The sequence below is a fragment of the Onychostruthus taczanowskii genome, unplaced genomic scaffold, assembly GCF_017590055.1.
Source record: "Onychostruthus taczanowskii isolate IOZ18803 unplaced genomic scaffold, ASM1759005v1 scaffold14, whole genome shotgun sequence".
Classification (NCBI taxonomy): domain Eukaryota; kingdom Metazoa; phylum Chordata; class Aves; order Passeriformes; family Passeridae; genus Onychostruthus; species Onychostruthus taczanowskii.
The window spans coordinates 11,127,956-11,144,885 of record NW_024498573.1 but is presented as its reverse complement, the minus strand read 5'-3'; the positions used below and the strand labels follow the sequence as shown (position 1 = coordinate 11,144,885).

The 16,930-nt window shown below is 41.8% G+C and overlaps 2 protein-coding genes across 7 annotated transcripts; one reads left to right on the top strand and one right to left on the bottom strand.

Annotated features, from left to right (window-relative positions):
• Window positions 1-261: 261 nt before the first annotated feature.
• PTTG1 (PTTG1 regulator of sister chromatid separation, securin) lies at window positions 262-4,531 on the bottom strand. 2 transcript variants are annotated; one of them, XM_041397774.1, is made up of 6 exons: window positions 4,487-4,531; window positions 3,639-3,741; window positions 3,166-3,344; window positions 2,263-2,344; window positions 1,345-1,494; window positions 262-414 (listed from the first exon to the last, which is right to left on the bottom strand). In XM_041397774.1, the coding sequence occupies exons 2-6, from the start codon at window positions 3,718-3,720 to the stop codon at window positions 335-337; spliced, it is 573 nt and encodes a 190-aa protein (XP_041253708.1). In that variant the 5' UTR covers window positions 3,721-3,741; window positions 4,487-4,531; the 3' UTR covers window positions 262-334. The 2 variants fall into 2 exon arrangements, with proteins under 2 accessions (XP_041253708.1, XP_041253709.1); XM_041397775.1 differs by having other exon boundaries at window positions 2,263-2,341.
• Window positions 4,532-4,717: 186 nt separating this feature from the next.
• Window positions 4,718-16,247, top strand: SLU7 (SLU7 homolog, splicing factor). 5 transcript variants are annotated; one of them, XM_041397714.1, is made up of 16 exons: window positions 4,718-4,764; window positions 5,142-5,318; window positions 5,920-6,073; window positions 6,720-6,800; window positions 7,351-7,515; window positions 7,661-7,726; window positions 9,082-9,129; window positions 9,619-9,750; window positions 10,022-10,119; window positions 11,553-11,620; window positions 11,814-11,953; window positions 12,697-12,858; window positions 13,284-13,388; window positions 13,577-13,651; window positions 13,886-13,990; window positions 14,928-16,247. In XM_041397714.1, exons 2-16 carry the CDS (start codon window positions 5,155-5,157, stop codon window positions 15,105-15,107), a joined length of 1,743 nt encoding a protein of 580 aa, XP_041253648.1. In that variant the 5' UTR covers window positions 4,718-4,764; window positions 5,142-5,154; the 3' UTR covers window positions 15,108-16,247. The 5 variants fall into 5 exon arrangements, with proteins under 5 accessions (XP_041253648.1, XP_041253649.1, XP_041253647.1 ...); XM_041397715.1 differs by lacking the exon at window positions 4,718-4,764 and adding an exon at window positions 4,788-4,963; XM_041397713.1 differs by lacking the exon at window positions 4,718-4,764 and adding an exon at window positions 4,788-5,001.
• The last annotated feature ends 683 nt before the right edge of the window (window positions 16,248-16,930 follow it).

Below are 16,930 nucleotides of genomic sequence, written 5' to 3'. Positions count from 1 at the left end.
GTGTTTACACTAGATACAGAAATTGGTTCAAACCCTTGCATGTTTAATGGATCAAGTTAGGTTGAAATCCTGACCTCACTGCCTATCATACACACTCCAACCAGCAGGTACCAACTCCTAGATATGGACAACAGTGTATTATTGCCTTGCTTAGGAGCTTATCCAGGCTCTGCTTTACCTGCTTGTCAGATTACCTCCTCCTCAAAGCTCTGTTTTGCTACCTACATCTTGGGGACACTGAAAAAGTAGTACACTAGCACATAGGTTAAACTAGCCTTTATTAAAATATAGAGCTATATGAAATTAGACCTCAAAAGAAACTTCAGAACACACATTAAACATCATAAATTGGAGGTGGCATGTCAATAATCTCATCCAGGGTAGCAAGGAAGTCAGCAGTTGATTGTAGCAAGTCTGAAAGTTAGAAATAAATCAAATCAGTTTCTCAAACTCAGAATGCACACAAACATAAGCTAGCTCCCAGCAGCTCAGCATAAACCTCTTGAGTAAGCAAGGGAAATATTGCTTCATTGTATAAGCCAATGCCACCTAACTGATCAGTTTGCAATGCACCACAAAAGATTGCTCAGTGTACTCCTTTCACTAGGTAGAGTTAATCTTCACAGTGTTTGGTATGGGCTGTGTTTTGGATTTGTGCTGGAAGCAGTGTTGAGAACTCTGGGATGGTTTAGTTGTGTGAGCACTGCTCAGCAACAGAGTTTCTGCTCCTCACCCCACCAGTGAGGAGGAGACTGGGAGTGCTCAAGCATCTGGAAGGGAGCACAGCCAGGACAGCTGATCCCAACAGGCCCAGAGGTATCCCAGACCCTACGGTGTCAAGCTCAACAGACAAAGCTAAGGGGAGAAGAAAGGAGAGCCATTTGGAGTGATGGCACTTGTCTTCCCAAGCCACCATTACATGAGATGAAATCTGCTGTTGTGAGGATGCTAAACCCCTGCTTGCTGATAGGCACTGAATGAATTCCTTGTCTTGCTTTTCTTAAATGCATGGCTTTTGCTTTAGTTATCAAAACTGCTTTTATTTCAAAGCATGAGTTTTTTCACCTTTTCTCTTCTGATTTCTTTCCCACAGGAGAGGAGCAAGTTGTGTGGTGCTTGGTTGCAGCTGGGTTAAGCCACAAGTCAGTGACGCTACTCTGAGACGATTGCCTGAGCTGGCAGCGTTGGCCAGGTACACTGAGCTTGGCTACACAGCAGAAGCTGCTTGATCCTGGTGCACTGCTCTGGTAGCTCAGACAGCAGCAGCAATTCTCTGCTGTAGCCAGCTGGCTTTTTGCCCTAACCACTGATGGGCACTGAACATCACACAAAGCTTCCACTTACTGGATTCCCATGAAATCTCTTCAATCTTCACTGGTGAAGAAGCCATGTTCACACATCTGTCATATGTCCTTTCAAACACCATGAGGGGAACACCACACAGGTTGATATTGCTCAGTTTGTGTTCTTCAGGAAGATCAAAACTCTCGAAGTCTGTTTGAGAAAGACTGTTAAGAGTGCAGTAGCCTGGGAAGCTGCAAACTACTAGACTAAATTAAAGAGGAGCCAACCTGAAACAACACAACAGTTTCCTCTTATGGGGTATTTACCTGCAGTTACACCTTTCAGTTGTCCATGAAATCCTACACACTAACCCTGGTGAAAACACTAGACTCCCTAATAGAACTGCTAATGTAAAGCAGTTAGTAACTTCAGCAAGCAAAGCTTGTATGTTTCATCAACACAGCAGCCTTTGGCACAGTAGTTTTCATACCCGTCCACATGAAGAGGAAAGTTTAAGGACACACTTTGAAGGACTGAGAATATCTGAAATGGGCTGGCCTAAGAACAGATTTAGAAGTTCCATCTTCAACTATGATATCCTAGAGCAGTAGGAATCTCTTCAGTAAATCTTGGTACACTCTTCTGTATTCCTTTGAATAGTCTATCTATTAATTATTATCTACTAGTCACTATTTAATTAACTAAGAAGGTAATAGCTGGTTATTCAGAATGTGTTTCCTGGCACCACAATAAGAGACTCAGAATAACACATCTGAGGTACAGCCATTACTGTTAGAAATATCACCTCATTCCTGTTCAAGTGTTTCAGAAGCAGCAAGCACCCTTGTGTTTCAGAAAGGATTCAGGAGAAATGCAATGCTGACTTGTGTACCACAGTAGCTTGGACAAGTTCTTAGAACAATGTCACCACTCATTAAAAGTCTTATTGTTAATTTTAATAATTACATCAAGTCTTACCTTGAGGATCCAAAGGAAACATATTTTCTATTTCTGGCCATTCTTCTTCAGCCACTGTATGACAGCTTTCTAATCCAGTCTTCTTGTTAGTTATAAAAAGAGGAAGTAACATAATTTGAGCTGCTGTAGAATATATGTAGTGGCTTTCTTGTGCTGTTCAGGTCTACAGACGAGCATACCTGTCAGGTCTAAATTCTAATGCCTTCCAAAACAAATAAGAGGAAGATGGGCAAATGTTTCAGCTGAGTTTGTGTAGTGCAGTACTATGTGTGGTGGTAAGAGATGACTGCACTAGAACAGGTAACTCTTGAGGTGTGGATAAGACAAACTCAGACTATTTTCTCTAGAACCATCGACATGGTGCCCTGCTTTTAAGCTGGATAGTTATTTTTCTTCCTATCAATTCTTATAAACCCATGTTTGGATTCATGATGAAAGCAGCTCTTTCAGCTATTGCCAAGCAGTGTTTGCAGTCCAGGCCTTCTCTGCTTCTCACAAGCCCACCCCACAGGGAGGAGGCTGGGGGTGCACAGCCAGGACAGGTGATCCCAGCTGCCCAGAGGGATATCCCATAGTGAGCATCCATGGCATCTCAGCAAGGAAAACTGGTGGGAGGCAGGGCTACCACTGCTCTGGGACTGGCAAGGCATTAGTCAACAGCTGGAAAGGAATTGGTTTTGTTTTTCTTTGAGGTTCTTAATTATTAAGTTACCTTAATCTCAGCCTATTATTTTTCTCACATTCACACTTCCAGTTCTCACCCCCTATCCCATCAAAGAGGCAGTGATGAAAAGAGGGGGTGAGGGAGCACCTGTGTGGTGCTTAATTATATCACAATTAAGCCTCAAAGGCAGGTCAGTTATGGATTTCCCCTCCTTCCCAGCATAAGTGCGTTGTACTCACTTTGTTCACCGTGCAAGGCTGATTTTTCTGTTTTAGCTTATCCATCTTGCTTGTGACTCCTTCAGTTTTATTCACATTTCCAAGAGCCTTTCTGACAGAGCGAGATGTGACTGGAGAAGTACTGATTGCTTTTTTAGGAAGTGGAGTGTTAACTTGTGTTCTTTCAGCTAAGACTTTTGCTGGAATGGCAGGGAATAAAAAAACAAACCTCAGCAACCCTAAAGCTTGCCTAAGTAAGTGAACATTCTGGAAAACTAGCTGACATGGAAATCACTGTTCACCATCTATAACTCATAAACCATACTTATGCACAGAGTTATCTTCTATTTTATACCACCTGCTGAGCTCAGAAGAATTAGTTGGGCAAGTGGATTTATGAATATAAAACTGTTACCATTAAAAGCAGCGACTAACAACATGTGATTTATGCCCTTCACTTGATCCCTTACTGGCTCAGGGTAGCAAATACGCACAAGATCCTGAAGGGAGCTTCAGCTGACTCTTGGGAGCACGAAGTTCACTATTCTCCTGATCAACAAAGATCAGAGTTGCCATCTTCAGATTGATGAGGCTACCCTGTAGAGAAAAAAGGGAAAACACTTTTTATCATTCGTCTCATCACAACATATCTCACTTTTTAAGCAAGCCCCATTAAAAATAACAGAGCTATCACATACTGGTCTCTAGACAAGGAAACAAACCCCTACTTCCCGCAGTTATACAGCAGTTCAGCTGAAGACCTTCAGGTTTGAAGGGCCTATTGGTGCTCATTACTGCCATTTCACAGGTGAACAAACAATTCCTCATTAAAGAGGTCTGCAGGAAAACTCAGAACCACACTTAGGCTGGAAAAGATCTCTAAACAATCGAGTCCAACCTAAACACCGCCATGGCACCGCGTGCCACATCCAGCGTTCCCTTAAACACCTCCAGGGACAGTGACTCCACCACCTCCCGGCACAGCCCGTTCTAACGCCTAACCACCCTTTCTGCCAGGAATTCTTCCTAACGGCCAGCTTAAATCCCCCCAGCACAGCTTATGCGATTTCTTTTTGTCCTGCTGGTTGCCTGCGAGAAAACATCAGTCCCCACCTGGCTGAACCTGCTTTCAGGTGACTGTAGTAAGCAGTAAAGCCCCTCCTAAGCCTGCTCTTCTCCAGGCTGAGCTCGCTCCCCGCCCCTCCTCATCACACCTGCGCTCCAAACCTTTGCCCAGCTTTACCGCCTTTCTCTGGCAGAAACTTCTTTTCTTTGTACAGCCTGAAGCACAAGGCAAGATTCGCAGTCCCAGTCCGGCCCTACCCCCGAACCCTCAGCTCACCCGAGAAAGCGACAGCACAGGACCAGCCGGAGCTACAGAGCTGAACCCACTCCAACAGAGCTGAGGTCTCTCGCTCCAACGGCGCCGTCCTTTAAACCGGCCGCGAGCCGCTCATTGGCCGCTTCGACCCACGCGCGGCAGCCGATTGGCTGAGCGCGCCGCTCGCGCGCGGCCGCACGCGAGCTCCGGGGCGGGGCGGAGAGGACGCGGGGAGGCGGCTCCGCCCCGGAAGTGAGCGCGGCCGCGGGGCATTGTGGGGCGGCGCTGCGGCCTGGCCGGTAAACAGGGCTGGGGGAGCGGACCGGGATTCGGGACTCGGGACTCGGGACAGGAGATTCGGCAGGGTGGTTTCTGTAGGCTCCGAGCAAGTGCTGGTGTCCCCTGCCCGGCGCTGCGCCCGGGCCTGGCGCTGCTTCCCCGCGGTGGTTCTCTCGCGTCTCTTCCGGGGTGGGCGCAGGCCCAGGTCCTGGGTTAACAGTGAGGCAGTTCAGTGGGGCTTGTTTGTCAGGACAGAGGTGTGTCAGGAATGCGTAATACGGAGTTAGCTCATTTCACTGGGTGACACAAAATCACGCTGAAGAGCTGTGATGTCAGAGGGCATTGATCTGTAAGGTTTTTGTTTTGTTTTCTAATTATTTTTTTTCTTTCTGCTAAGGAAAAAAGCCAAAATGGCCTCAGGTGCGGTAGCGAACGCCCCTCCTGCAGGAGGGGCAACTGATGTGAGCCTGGAGGAACCAAAGAAGATGACAAGGGAAGACTGGAGGAAAAAGAAAGAATTAGAAGAGCAGAGAAAACTTGGAAATGCACCTGCTGAAGTGGATGAAGAAGGAAAGTATGTTTTACTAAAGCTGTGGATATTCTAAAGCTGCTGAGGAAAAATGTCCTTTTGTATTGTGGTTACAGGGCAATTGTGAGGGTAACACGTGATTTGAGTGTGTGAGTGATTGTAGAAATAAATAACTGATCTTTGTATTTTAATATTTCAGTCATGAGATACTTTCTAGAAAAATGTATGTTTGTTTTTTATTTTCTGTCAGCTACTGACAATTCTGCTAAAAAGTCCCATCCATGAAGCTAATAACACATGGTATTTTAAAAGTGAGCAAAACATAGCACAGGGTTCTTTCACAGTGTACCTCATCTGCTGCCTCTCCCTTGCTTTCACAGGGCTTCTTGCTTCTGAGAAATGTTGCTTTTTTTTTTTGCTCAGTAACATTACACAGAATAAGCCATTTGATTTGGAGATAGGAGTTTAGGTGAGTTAGGTGGCAACAAAGTCACAAAGTCTGTTTGTCAAGCTGAGTATTTATTTTGTAGTGCTTTGTACCAACTTCTTTATTTATTGTCTCCTCAACTTTAACGTGAGGGTTGGTTGTTTGAGTTGTTTTGGGCTTTTTCCCTGCCCCGTGTTCATTGCACAACATCTTTTACAGAGACATCAACCCTCACATTCCTCAGTACATCTCCTCAGTGCCCTGGTACATAGATCCTTCCAAGAGACCCACGCTGAAGCATCAGAGACCTCAGCCAGAGAAGCAGAAGCAGTACAGCTCCTCTGGAGAGTGGTACAAACGAGGCGTTCAGGAGGTGCGCGGAGCCGTTCTCAGGGCGTGCGTTTGGGCTGGTGGCGCGGGGAGGAGCTGTCTGGAGGGGGCGGCGGCGTTCATCCAGCAGGCAGAGCGGCTGCGCGGGCTCTGGGGAGGGCAGAGGGCGCTCCCTCAGCCTGGTGCAGCCACGGCGTATTAAGTTGTTTGTCCTAGAGCCAGTTCTCATAAGCCCTAGAAAAACACTTAATACACTCAAGGATAGCTCAGCTACACCTTGGGGGCATAAAATAAGCAGGATGGCTTCTGCTGTGGTGTTAGAAACAAAAAGGGTTTAATAAAGGCAAAATAACAAACACAAAAACTCGAGCCAGGTACAGAGGTCTGCCCCTGGTAGAAACACTTCACACAAAAGCCCCTCTTCTCCTTTGTTCTGTTCTTTTCTACTTGATTGATCAAGCGGGACTTTTTGGCTTCTATCCAATTAGGTGTTCTCTGGTGTTTGGTGAAGTCCCTGAGGCCCTATGAGGTGGCTTTCCACCTAACAGTTGAGAGAAGCTTCTGGGCTTCTTTCCTTTTTTGGGGGACAGAGGTTAGTTTTTGCCACTCTGTCATTGGGGGGCGCATTCCTACAACGGCGCTCCTCGGGAGGCCGTGAGCCGTGCCGCTGACGCTGTGTTTGCCCGCAGCACGCCGTGGCCACGCGGTACCGCAAGGGAGCCTGCGAGAACTGCGGCGCGCTCACCCACGGCAGGAAGGACTGCATGGAGGTAACCCGCCTCTGGCCCGACTCAGTGCCTTGGGCTGCCACGGGAGCTTAATCTCTGAAAAACAGCTGCCTGTAGATGAAACTCTGGGCTTGGAAAAACTGGTTTGGAAAATGTTACAAATAGTGAGAGACGGCCTAGAAATTTCTGAAGAAATTATTAATGAAGGGGGAAAGTGATGGAATTCAGTGTGTCATCCATCATTTCTGTGTGTAACAAGATCTGAAATAATAGCTGAAAATGTTATTGTTAAATAATTTCATTAACTCGGGTGCTGGTGTGTCTGTCTTCCTGCTTCATCTCAGGTAGAAGCCACCCCCAGAGACTGTTTGAATTGCTTCCTTAATTGTAGAAAATATAAACAGGAATTTATTGAGTTTGAAGTCAGTTGTGCTACATAAAAGCACAGAACTACTTGCATTTATTTACAATCCACAGCCTTACGGTGCTGAATGTAACTTCCTTTAGAGGAGCTTGATTAATAGTATTTTAAAAGGATATGTGAGTGAGTAACCTAATGGACTGATCTAACCATCTTTTTTTTTTCTTTCAGAGACCCAGGAAAGTTGGAGCAAAATACACAGGCATGAATATTGCCCCAGATGAGCACGTGCAGCCTCAGCTGATGTTTGATTACGACGGCAAGCGAGACCGATGGAATGGCTACAACCCAGAGGAGCACATGAAGATTGTGGAGGAGTACTCCAAGGTTGATTTGGTACGTAGGGGCTGTGATTTATTGGGGAGAGAGTTAGTGTTTGGTGTGGCTGGGCTGGGAGGAGGGACACTTGCAGTATGCTCTGTTGATATTAGATCTGGTGCTAAGGAGAATATTTAAATAAATGCATTTTTGTGCTGCACAGGCCAAACGGACACTGAAAGCCCAAAAGCTTCAGGAGGAGTTGGCATCAGGGAAGCTGGAGCAAGTGGTAAGTAAACTTAGCTAATCTGATTTTGGTTGGGCTGAATGAATACAAAACAGATTATTTCTGCTTTTTGACTCTTTTACTCTCTATACAGGGTCTGCTATTGGGTTTTATGCCCTTCAGTAATTTAAAGATTTTCCTACCACCAGCATGTTCTGTGTCACACTCAAGAACTTGAAGCATATTCTTTCAAATGAGAATTTCCTTGTGTTCTCCTTCCAGGCAGAAATTCTGTGTGATTGTTATTGTTGCTGGAATTATTGACATGGAATTTTGGGTCAGAAGAGCTTGTTTTCCATGTAGTAATTTTTTCTCATGTACTGAAATGCTTGTCACCTATTTAAAGATTGGGATGGTCTGCCTAGTGCTGAGGTGATGACTGTGCACTGATTTAGTAATGTTTAATATAAATTGGAATAGGAACGTGTTTCCTTAAGAAGAAGCAGATTGGTTTAAGATAGAATCACTGTGCAATGACTTACAAAATGGGGGAAAAACCAGAGATTGCTACTGGTCAGAAGTAGGTTTTTGAAAGCCTCCTTGCAGAGGCTGTGCTGTCCCCCCGTGGGTTGTCACTAGATGGCACAGTGAGCTCCATCTGCCATCCAGCCCAGACTACAGTGCTTTGACCTCCCCAACAGCAGAGATTCTTCCTCTTTTCATGCCCATTCTATGAAGCAAACACTGTTGGCCTCTGTATGCTTACTGCTTATCAGTGGAACTGTAGGAAGGAAAGTGTGCTTAAATTTAAGAACTGTCTCTGAGGGAGAGGACTGAGACTGATTTGCATAGTCAGTGGTGCTCTGTGTTCCAGGGCTCACAGCTGTTCCCATCTTCACTGCTGCAAGTATTTTTCAGTTAAAGACTAAGCAGGTTAAAAAAATTAGATCTGGCTGTGTTTGTCAAACTTTAATTCTGCCTTCAGTTTCATGCTTAGTATTCCTGTAAATCCCGATTAAATTCTTGAATACGTATCTCCTTAAATCATTTTTAAGCTTTCAGAGTTGCAACTTGGTTATATTTACCAGATATGAAATGTTACAGTCTAAATCCTCAGTGTTCAAAGGTGTAACAAGCTCTAAATAACAGCAGCAGTTTTAGAATTTGCTGTTCTTGCAAAGAATTGGAAATTTTGTTGGGGATACTGCAAAAAGTTCTCCAAAGTTTGTGTGTCACAGAGACAGCTAAGAGCATTCTGCTAGAATGTTGTGTAGCAGTGTTTCTGCATTTGGGGCCAGTGGTAAATTGTATTTTGTATCCAGCATGAAGCTCTGCTTTGATTGCCCTTTGTATCCCTGCCATCTTGCCTTTTCCCACTGTCTTGTCTTCTCTGCTGATGTGCTCTTTGTTTGCTGCAGAACTCCCCAAGACACCAGTGGGGAGAAGAGGAATCAAATTCACAGACAGTAAGATGATTACCCACTGCATCACACCATGGGCAAAGAAAGAACCTGTAGTTAGTGGAGCAGTAAAACAGGGGTGGCACAAGGGTTTGAGGGTTGTGTCCATGCCACTGCCTACCTCTTCTTTTGGGCAGAGGTTGCAGGATGTCATAAAGAAGCTTTTTGTTTCAATTCCTATGTGTTGTCAAACCTTAGAGATGCAAGCACATAGCTAGATTGGTATGTTTTGGCCAAAATAACTATTTTCTTAATACATCATAGTTAAGTTTGGGTAACTGTTTCCATAGAAGGAAGTGCAGATTCTTTAACAAGAGTGCTGCTGAAGTGTTGAATGCTAGATTAGCCTGAGAGCACACTTAAGCCCAGCTAAACCGTGCCACCTTGTAACTACAGGGATTGCAGAGTTTTAAGGAAACCACTAAAGTCAGATTCTTGTACATGTCTCCAGAGTGAAGGAACTATTTCAGTTAGAAATTTTCCATTTCTTCTCAGGAAAGAGATCATAACAGTGAAGATGAAGATGAAGACAAATATGCAGATGACATTGATATGCCTGGGCAGAACTTTGACTCCAAAAGACGCATCACAGTCCGAAACCTACGTATTCGGGAAGACATTGCCAAAGTGAGTAAAGGGCTCTGTGCAGATCTTCCTCTGTATTCCTGAGAGTTAATTTCAACAAATTACACATTCAGTTATTAATGACTTTGTTTATGGGTCTAGGGGTTTGAAAGTTAAGGTTTGTTCTCATTTCTGCTCCTGCCCTTGACTTCATCAAGGTCATCGTTTTGCACAGATAGAACTTAAAACATCCAAACCGCAGGATGCAAGAGTAACCTCAGTTCTTTCAAAATCATAATCATTAAATGTTTTTTATGTTGTTTTTTTTCCCTAGTACTTGAGGAATCTAGATCCAAACTCAGCTTATTATGATCCCAAAACAAGAGCAATGAGGGAGAACCCTTATGCCAACACAGGCAAGAATCCAGATGAGTAAGTTAAAATGAGGTCATGCTTGTATATCCAACAAAACTCTTAAAAATTATATTAATAATTTTATATTTTCTTTTACCTGTATGTCCTTTAGCTAATGAATCTCTAGTCAGTTACATGTACACGTATTAGTAAACCTAGAAAAAAACTTTTATTTAGGAACACATTTTGGTTTAGTATATAAAAGTGGTATTTTTGTAATACTGACTGACCCTTAATCTTCAGGGACATGTGGACCATGTTTAGTGTAATTATCTGTACAAGGGCTAAGACACTGCTGCATCTAGAGGTGATGCCTGCAAACAATAGTTATATTTATGTAAAATATTTCAGTAACCAAATTTAAACTTTATCCCTTGTTTCTTGGTTCTGGTGGCTAGCGTGGTGAGTTTGTGGTACATAACAAAATATTTTAATTAGGAATAAGATCTCCTCCTCTGTTAATGGATTCTGAATAGAAAAGGTGTGAAAGTTTTGCATTGTCTAGATAGCTTAATGAAAGCTGCCATGGGCTGGCCTTTGGCTGCAAGCTTGGCTGTCTCCCTTGAAGCCCAAGTCAGACAGTTGACCTGTGTTGTGCTGGGAACATACAGAGCAAACAGGCTGTGAGTAAAATGTGTTGAGAGAGCAGTAATTGGATTAGCTTGCTGCCTAAAATAGAATGGCAGTACCTAAATGATAGTAAATATTGCTCTTTCCACCTCTCCTTGCCCCCAGCTAGAGTAAGGCCAGTCAATTCTTTTTGTTAGATGCAGATGCTTTTGCTTCTCTATCAAGTCCTAATTTAACCTTTGTTGAATATAAATTTCTGGCACAACTTTGCAGATTCAGATTGTAAATTTTTCACAGTGGTTTTGGGAAGATGAAAGAGTGGGGAATTGGATTGCTAGCATTTTTTGATCCTCAGTGTGTGCTTCATGTGCTGATTGTGCATCTCTTCAAGGGCTGTGCACAAATGTCTCACTTTGCTGAGAGCAGTAAAGGTATCCCTAGCTTTCTTAAACTCAGCCTGTAAAAAAAAATATATATATATTAAAAATATATATATATAAAAATATGCTGGGTCTGGATTGAAGAGTCAGAAACCCAGAAGTGAGAATCACTGTGCTGGAATATCACAGACAGTTTATGCATATTTATTGTGTAACTAGGTCCAAGTTTAACTTCTAGTGCTTGGCATGTGAGACAGAACTCCAGGGCTGTGCCATGGGGCCCTTGAGCACAGACATCACAGTTTTTGAGTGGCTGCCTAATGCTTTCATGGCTTCACAGGGAGCATAGGTTTTGTTCCATGTATTGAGTTGAATGCAACTTCTTCTCCTTCTGTAAATTCCTAGTGCACAAGAGAATTTTTACTTGTCTGTTGCACTTCTGTGTTTGTGTTTGAGAGGAAGTCACGTTACAAATGCTAAGAATTGTGTTCTTTTCTGCAGAGTTGGTTATGCAGGTGACAACTTCGTTCGCTACACAGGCGATACCATTTCAATGGCACAGACCCAGCGTAAGTGGGCTTTGGGGTTGGGGTTTTTGAAGGAAATTGACTTAAAATACTTAACAATGCTGCTTTCTTGCAAAAGAGAAATAAATAAATCTTTGCAGATCAAGACCTTCTTTCAAATTGCTTTAGAATTAAAGGATGTAATTTGAATGTGTGTCAGTTTTAAAGTATTGAGTGGAACCTCTTGTGTACGCAGTGTTTGCCTGGGAGGCTTACGACAAAGGCTCTGAAGTTCATCTTCAAGCAGACCCTACAAAATTAGAACTCCTCTATAAATCTTTCAAAGTGAAAAAAGAAGATTTCAAGGCACAGCAGAAAGAAAGCATCCTAGAGAAGGTAATATGTGTTTGGGTTTATTTAATAGGAATTCTGTTTGAAGTCTGGGTTTGGGGAGCAAGTAAGATTACTCATCCTACGTGAGAGGGAGCAGCTTACACTTAAAATATTTTTATATTTATACACACTATCTCATCAATTGATAAGTTTTATTTAGTATAGGAACCTTTGAAAGTCTGCTAGTATTGATATTATTGGGAACTCTTCCCTAAACTGTCAGAATTTCTCCACTGAAGAAATCTGAATTTCTTTTCAACACAAATTTTTGGTACAGTCTTTTAGATAAATACTTATTTTATATTTTGCAACTTGATTCTTGGACAACTGAAAAAGAACTAAATAATCCATTTGGATTCTAACCATGTCCACATTCAAGTTTGGAGGGGTACAGGAAGTATTGTTCTGGTTCTACCCAAGCTGGTCTTCGGCTTGGTCTCTAAATATTTTCTGCTTTGAGTGAGGGGTATTACTGTTGTCATTCTCCAAGCATAAAACAAAACAAAAACAAGCAAACAAAAAACCACACATGCCCCAAAACCCTGCAAAACTAAACACCAAAAGACACCACAGTGGCCATAGGAGATGATGTATTTCTGTCTTAACTCTTCACTAAAGATTAAACTGTCCACTTTTGTGCCTTCTTGACAGGGTACCAAAGGTGCTGTTTTTGAAATGTTTGCTTAACTATATAAAAGGTAAGTTTTTTCCAAAACTATTATGTGTCATTTCTGTTTCCATTTTAGTATGGCGGACAAGAACATTTAGATGCCCCCCCAGCTGAACTGCTGTTAGCTCAAACAGAAGATTATGTGGAGTATTCTAGGTGTGGAACAGTCATCAAAGGACAGGAGAAAGGTATTGCTTGTTCTAAGTATGAAGAGGATGTGAAGATCAACAACCATACAGTAAGTCCTAGGTTGTGTTAAAATTTTTTAAAATTAAATACCATCCCATTGGAGGTATATGAGGATGCAGTACAATTTAATTAATACACCAAATACATTTCTCCTGTGTCAATGTGACACTGTCTCTTAAGGAGAAACTTCAAATTGTCATAATTGTGATTTAAATTTGAGGAATTGCCATGGCAATCTTAAACCAAATGTGAAGTTACTCTATTCACCTTCCACTTTGAATATAAGTTGACCACATCCTGTTGTGATTCTTTTTTGACAGTGTACCTGTAAGGTTCATGTAAAATAGCAAAAGTATTTCTCTTAGCTTCCTTTTGGACTGTTTAAGTAATTAATTTACTTACCAGGACATCAGCTTAGGAATAAATTTTAGCCTGCCTCTTACAGGAGTAACTGTGTGGTGTGCTCTCTTGCAGTGCATTTGGGGTTCATACTGGAAAGAAGGAAAGTGGGGTTACAAGTGCTGTCACTCCTTTGTCAAGTACTCCTACTGTACAGGAGAAGCTGGGAAGGAAATTGCTGTAAGTATTCTCTTGTTTATGCATGTGGAAAGAGCTAAAAAGCATTAATATTCTTACTTAAGGTTTAGACTGTTTTGCTTTTTGAGGGAGGCTGTTTTTTTCAGTGATTTGTGGGATTTTTTTTTTTTGTCCTTCCCCTTTCAGATACTGTCAGTAACAAGGTATCCTTGTTCTTGTCTGTTGTATAGAATACAGAGGCAAGTTTAATGGAGGAGCAGCCTGAGGAGGAAGAACACATGACAAAACCCAAAACACTGATGGAGGTAGGATGTTTACCTTTCTCAGGAAGACAGATATTTCTTCTCAACATTTTATCTACAAAATTCTGTAGAGCCCTAATCAGCCTGAAAATTACTAGACTGCATTATTAGAGCATTAACATCTCCATTGAAAACCAGGCTCTCAAATAGCATTAATGGAAATTTGGATTTAGTGGTTTGGGCATTATGAATGTTGGCAAGTTGAATCTTAACAGTAACTTGTTTCCCACACTACAGATCCACCAAGAGAAACAGAAAGAGAAGAAAAAGAAGAAGCACAAGAAGAGCTCGAATTCTGACAGTGAGGGTGAAGAGAAAAAGAAGCAAGAAAAACTGAAAAAGGTGCACTATAATCTTCAGTGGCTTTGTGGCAAAAGGAACATGACATATTTTACAGCATCAGTTTTATGAAGCCTATCATGTAGTTCTTGGTGATATACCATGGAGTAGTTTGATGCTAATTTTGAGCTAAATTAAATTTTAAATGCTATAGATGTTCAAAAGTCCATCCCCTATTCCTCAGGCAAAGCTTCAATAAGTATTTAGTTTCGAAGGCTTAATTTAGATGACTTAGAACATTTCATGTCTAGGCACCTATTACACCTGTAGGTCTATAAAATCATGGAAGAATACAATGATTTGTGTATTGAAGCAAGAGGGAGAGTTCAAAGGCAGTGTTAAATCTTAACATAGCACTTTGTATCCCAGGCTTGGCCCAGTCTCACAGCTGATGGAATCAATCCATGCCCCAAGCCATGCACTGCTGAGCAGCAGTGTGCTCCCCTGGCCACAGCAGCCTGCCTCAGGCTACTCTGAGAGGAAATCTGTTAAAACTGTGCTTAATTAAAGCAGGGTACAAATGCAACTTCTTTTCCAGCAGCAACAGTAATAGTTTGAGGAATGAGATCGCGCATGACACTTAAAAATTGAAACCCCAAACATAAAACAAAAAATAATGAACAATTCATTTGCACTTGCTAGATCACACTTATATTTTAGGTTAAGTCCTGTGAGTTTCTTACTTGATTTTGACATTTGGAAATAGATTGTAGTGTCTTATTTACTAAATAGCATTTTACCATCATTTTATGTTAAATACTAAAAAATGTGCATTAAGTGAAATGTGCTGTGAGTGAGCCAGACAGATGTGCATTGCTTATCCCACCCTTGTGCTTGCTCCTTGTCCATCATACAAGAATCAAAGACAAACCTTCATTGTTGGGTTTGTGTGCTTTAACTTTCACTGCAGATTTTTTTATTCCTTTTGCTCTCATTTCAGGCTCTCAATGCTGAAGAAGCTCGACTTCTCCACATCAAAGAAATCATGCAGTTAGATGAGAGGAAGAGACCATACAACAGCCAGTATGAAACCAGGGAGCCAACAGAAGAGGAGATGGAGGCCTACAGAATGAAGAGACAGAGACCTGATGACCCCATGGCCTCTTTCCTTGGGCAGTAGTCACAGGAGGCACCATTCCAGTACACAAGGCTTTTTCCAGTTGTTTACAACTCTCTATTGACACTTTGTTCCCTTGCACACGCCTAAAATGGCAGAAACCTTTCTGTGCTCTGAAGAAATTTGTCAAAGCTTCTTTCAGCAGACATGAGCAGTCTAGAACTTACTGGAGTTTTGTAAATGTGTGTGTATGTGTACAAATACAGGCACATATATACACACACATGTATGCAATATATGTATAGATAAAATATATAAACCTGCTCTGTAAGTCCTTGAAGGAGATCTGACTGAAATCCTAGGTTTATTTGGCCAATTAGTATGTGTGTGTGTGTGTGTGTGTATATATATATATATATATATTTGGCCAACTAATGCCTAAAGTTGTGATACAGTAAAACTGACTAGTCAGAAGAAATGGTCAGCAGGTGTCAATATAGAACAAAAATAGTTGCAGAAAATTGACACAACTACTACTAGAACTTCTTACTTGTAAAGCCTGTATCATGACTGTAAAAGTCATTGTTTCTTGATCACTTTGCAGTAAGTACTTTGGAAATGTAAAAGTTAATTGCTTTGTTCTGGTTAAATCAATATGAAAATCTTAATTGCTGTCTAACCTTTTAAATGAAAGGGTTAGGAGAAGCTGACTGTAGAGTTTTTAAATTCCAGTTGTTTCTTCAGATGTTTTTCCACAGAAATTTCAGTTGCAAAGATCTGTGTTCTTGGGTTTCCTTTTGATAACAGTGTCCTTTTACATGGTGTGACACCAAATGTCAGGCTCTAATCCCCTGTGAGAGTATGAAGCAGCATCTGCTTTGATTTGGCAATGTTAGTCCTTAAACTGGGAGTTTCCCCTTTTAACTAATTAAAAGTTGAAGAACTGGATGAAAAACTGCACAGCATGACTTTAGAGTTGGAAGGCTTGAGAATTACTTCTGTTGAGGCTTAAACTGTCTTTCCAAGGAAAAACTGTTCTTTTCCACAAATGATTACATACAGAAGACATACCTGTGAGTGTCCTGTGTGTGATCTCACAGACACTGAGGACTGAATGTTTTGATTTGGCACATGTAGCTAATGATGGCAATTCTGCACTGGTCTGCAATTGGTTCTGAATGAATACAATGTATGATATTCTCATTGGTGATCAAAATTTTGAGTATTTACTGTGTGTGTGATCCTCTGCCACACAGTAAAAGCAAACAAACTGTCTGAATTGGCTGGTTTGAGCTGAGGTGTTCTTCTCGGGGCTGTAGCACCTGGGCTTGTGCCAGCATGCCCTGCAACTGCTGTTGGCTTGGTCAGTGCCACGTTCAGTTGGAGGGAAGAGGAGCTGTCAGAAGGGTTCCTTGAGTTATTTACATACCTTTCTCAGAGCTGCAGTTTAGTCTAAAAAAAGTTAAATCTGAAAGAATTAATTCTTTATAAAGGAGGTAATTCAGAAATAACACAAAGGAAATTTCAAGACTAACTTTGTAAGCTGTGGATTGACTTCATGGAAACTTTAATACATCGAGTCTCTACTGAAATTATGTGAAGTGATTGTTCACGGATTAAAATTCAGTCCTAAATTTAGGGTTAGATTTCACCAATGAGTCAGTCCCAAGCACTTGGGGCAGTAGTTGCTCCATGCCATATCTTTAGTTTGTAAAGGAAGAGTGCTCCTTTAAAGGGTTGTCAGGTTATTTATTTCAACCTTGAGAGGACAGTGTGTTATCCTGAGACTTGTTCTTAAACAGCTGCAACACTTATCTGATGATTTTAAAAAAAACTCATGCATACATTTCCAGCTGGAATACTCCAGTCATGGATAAACATTTGCC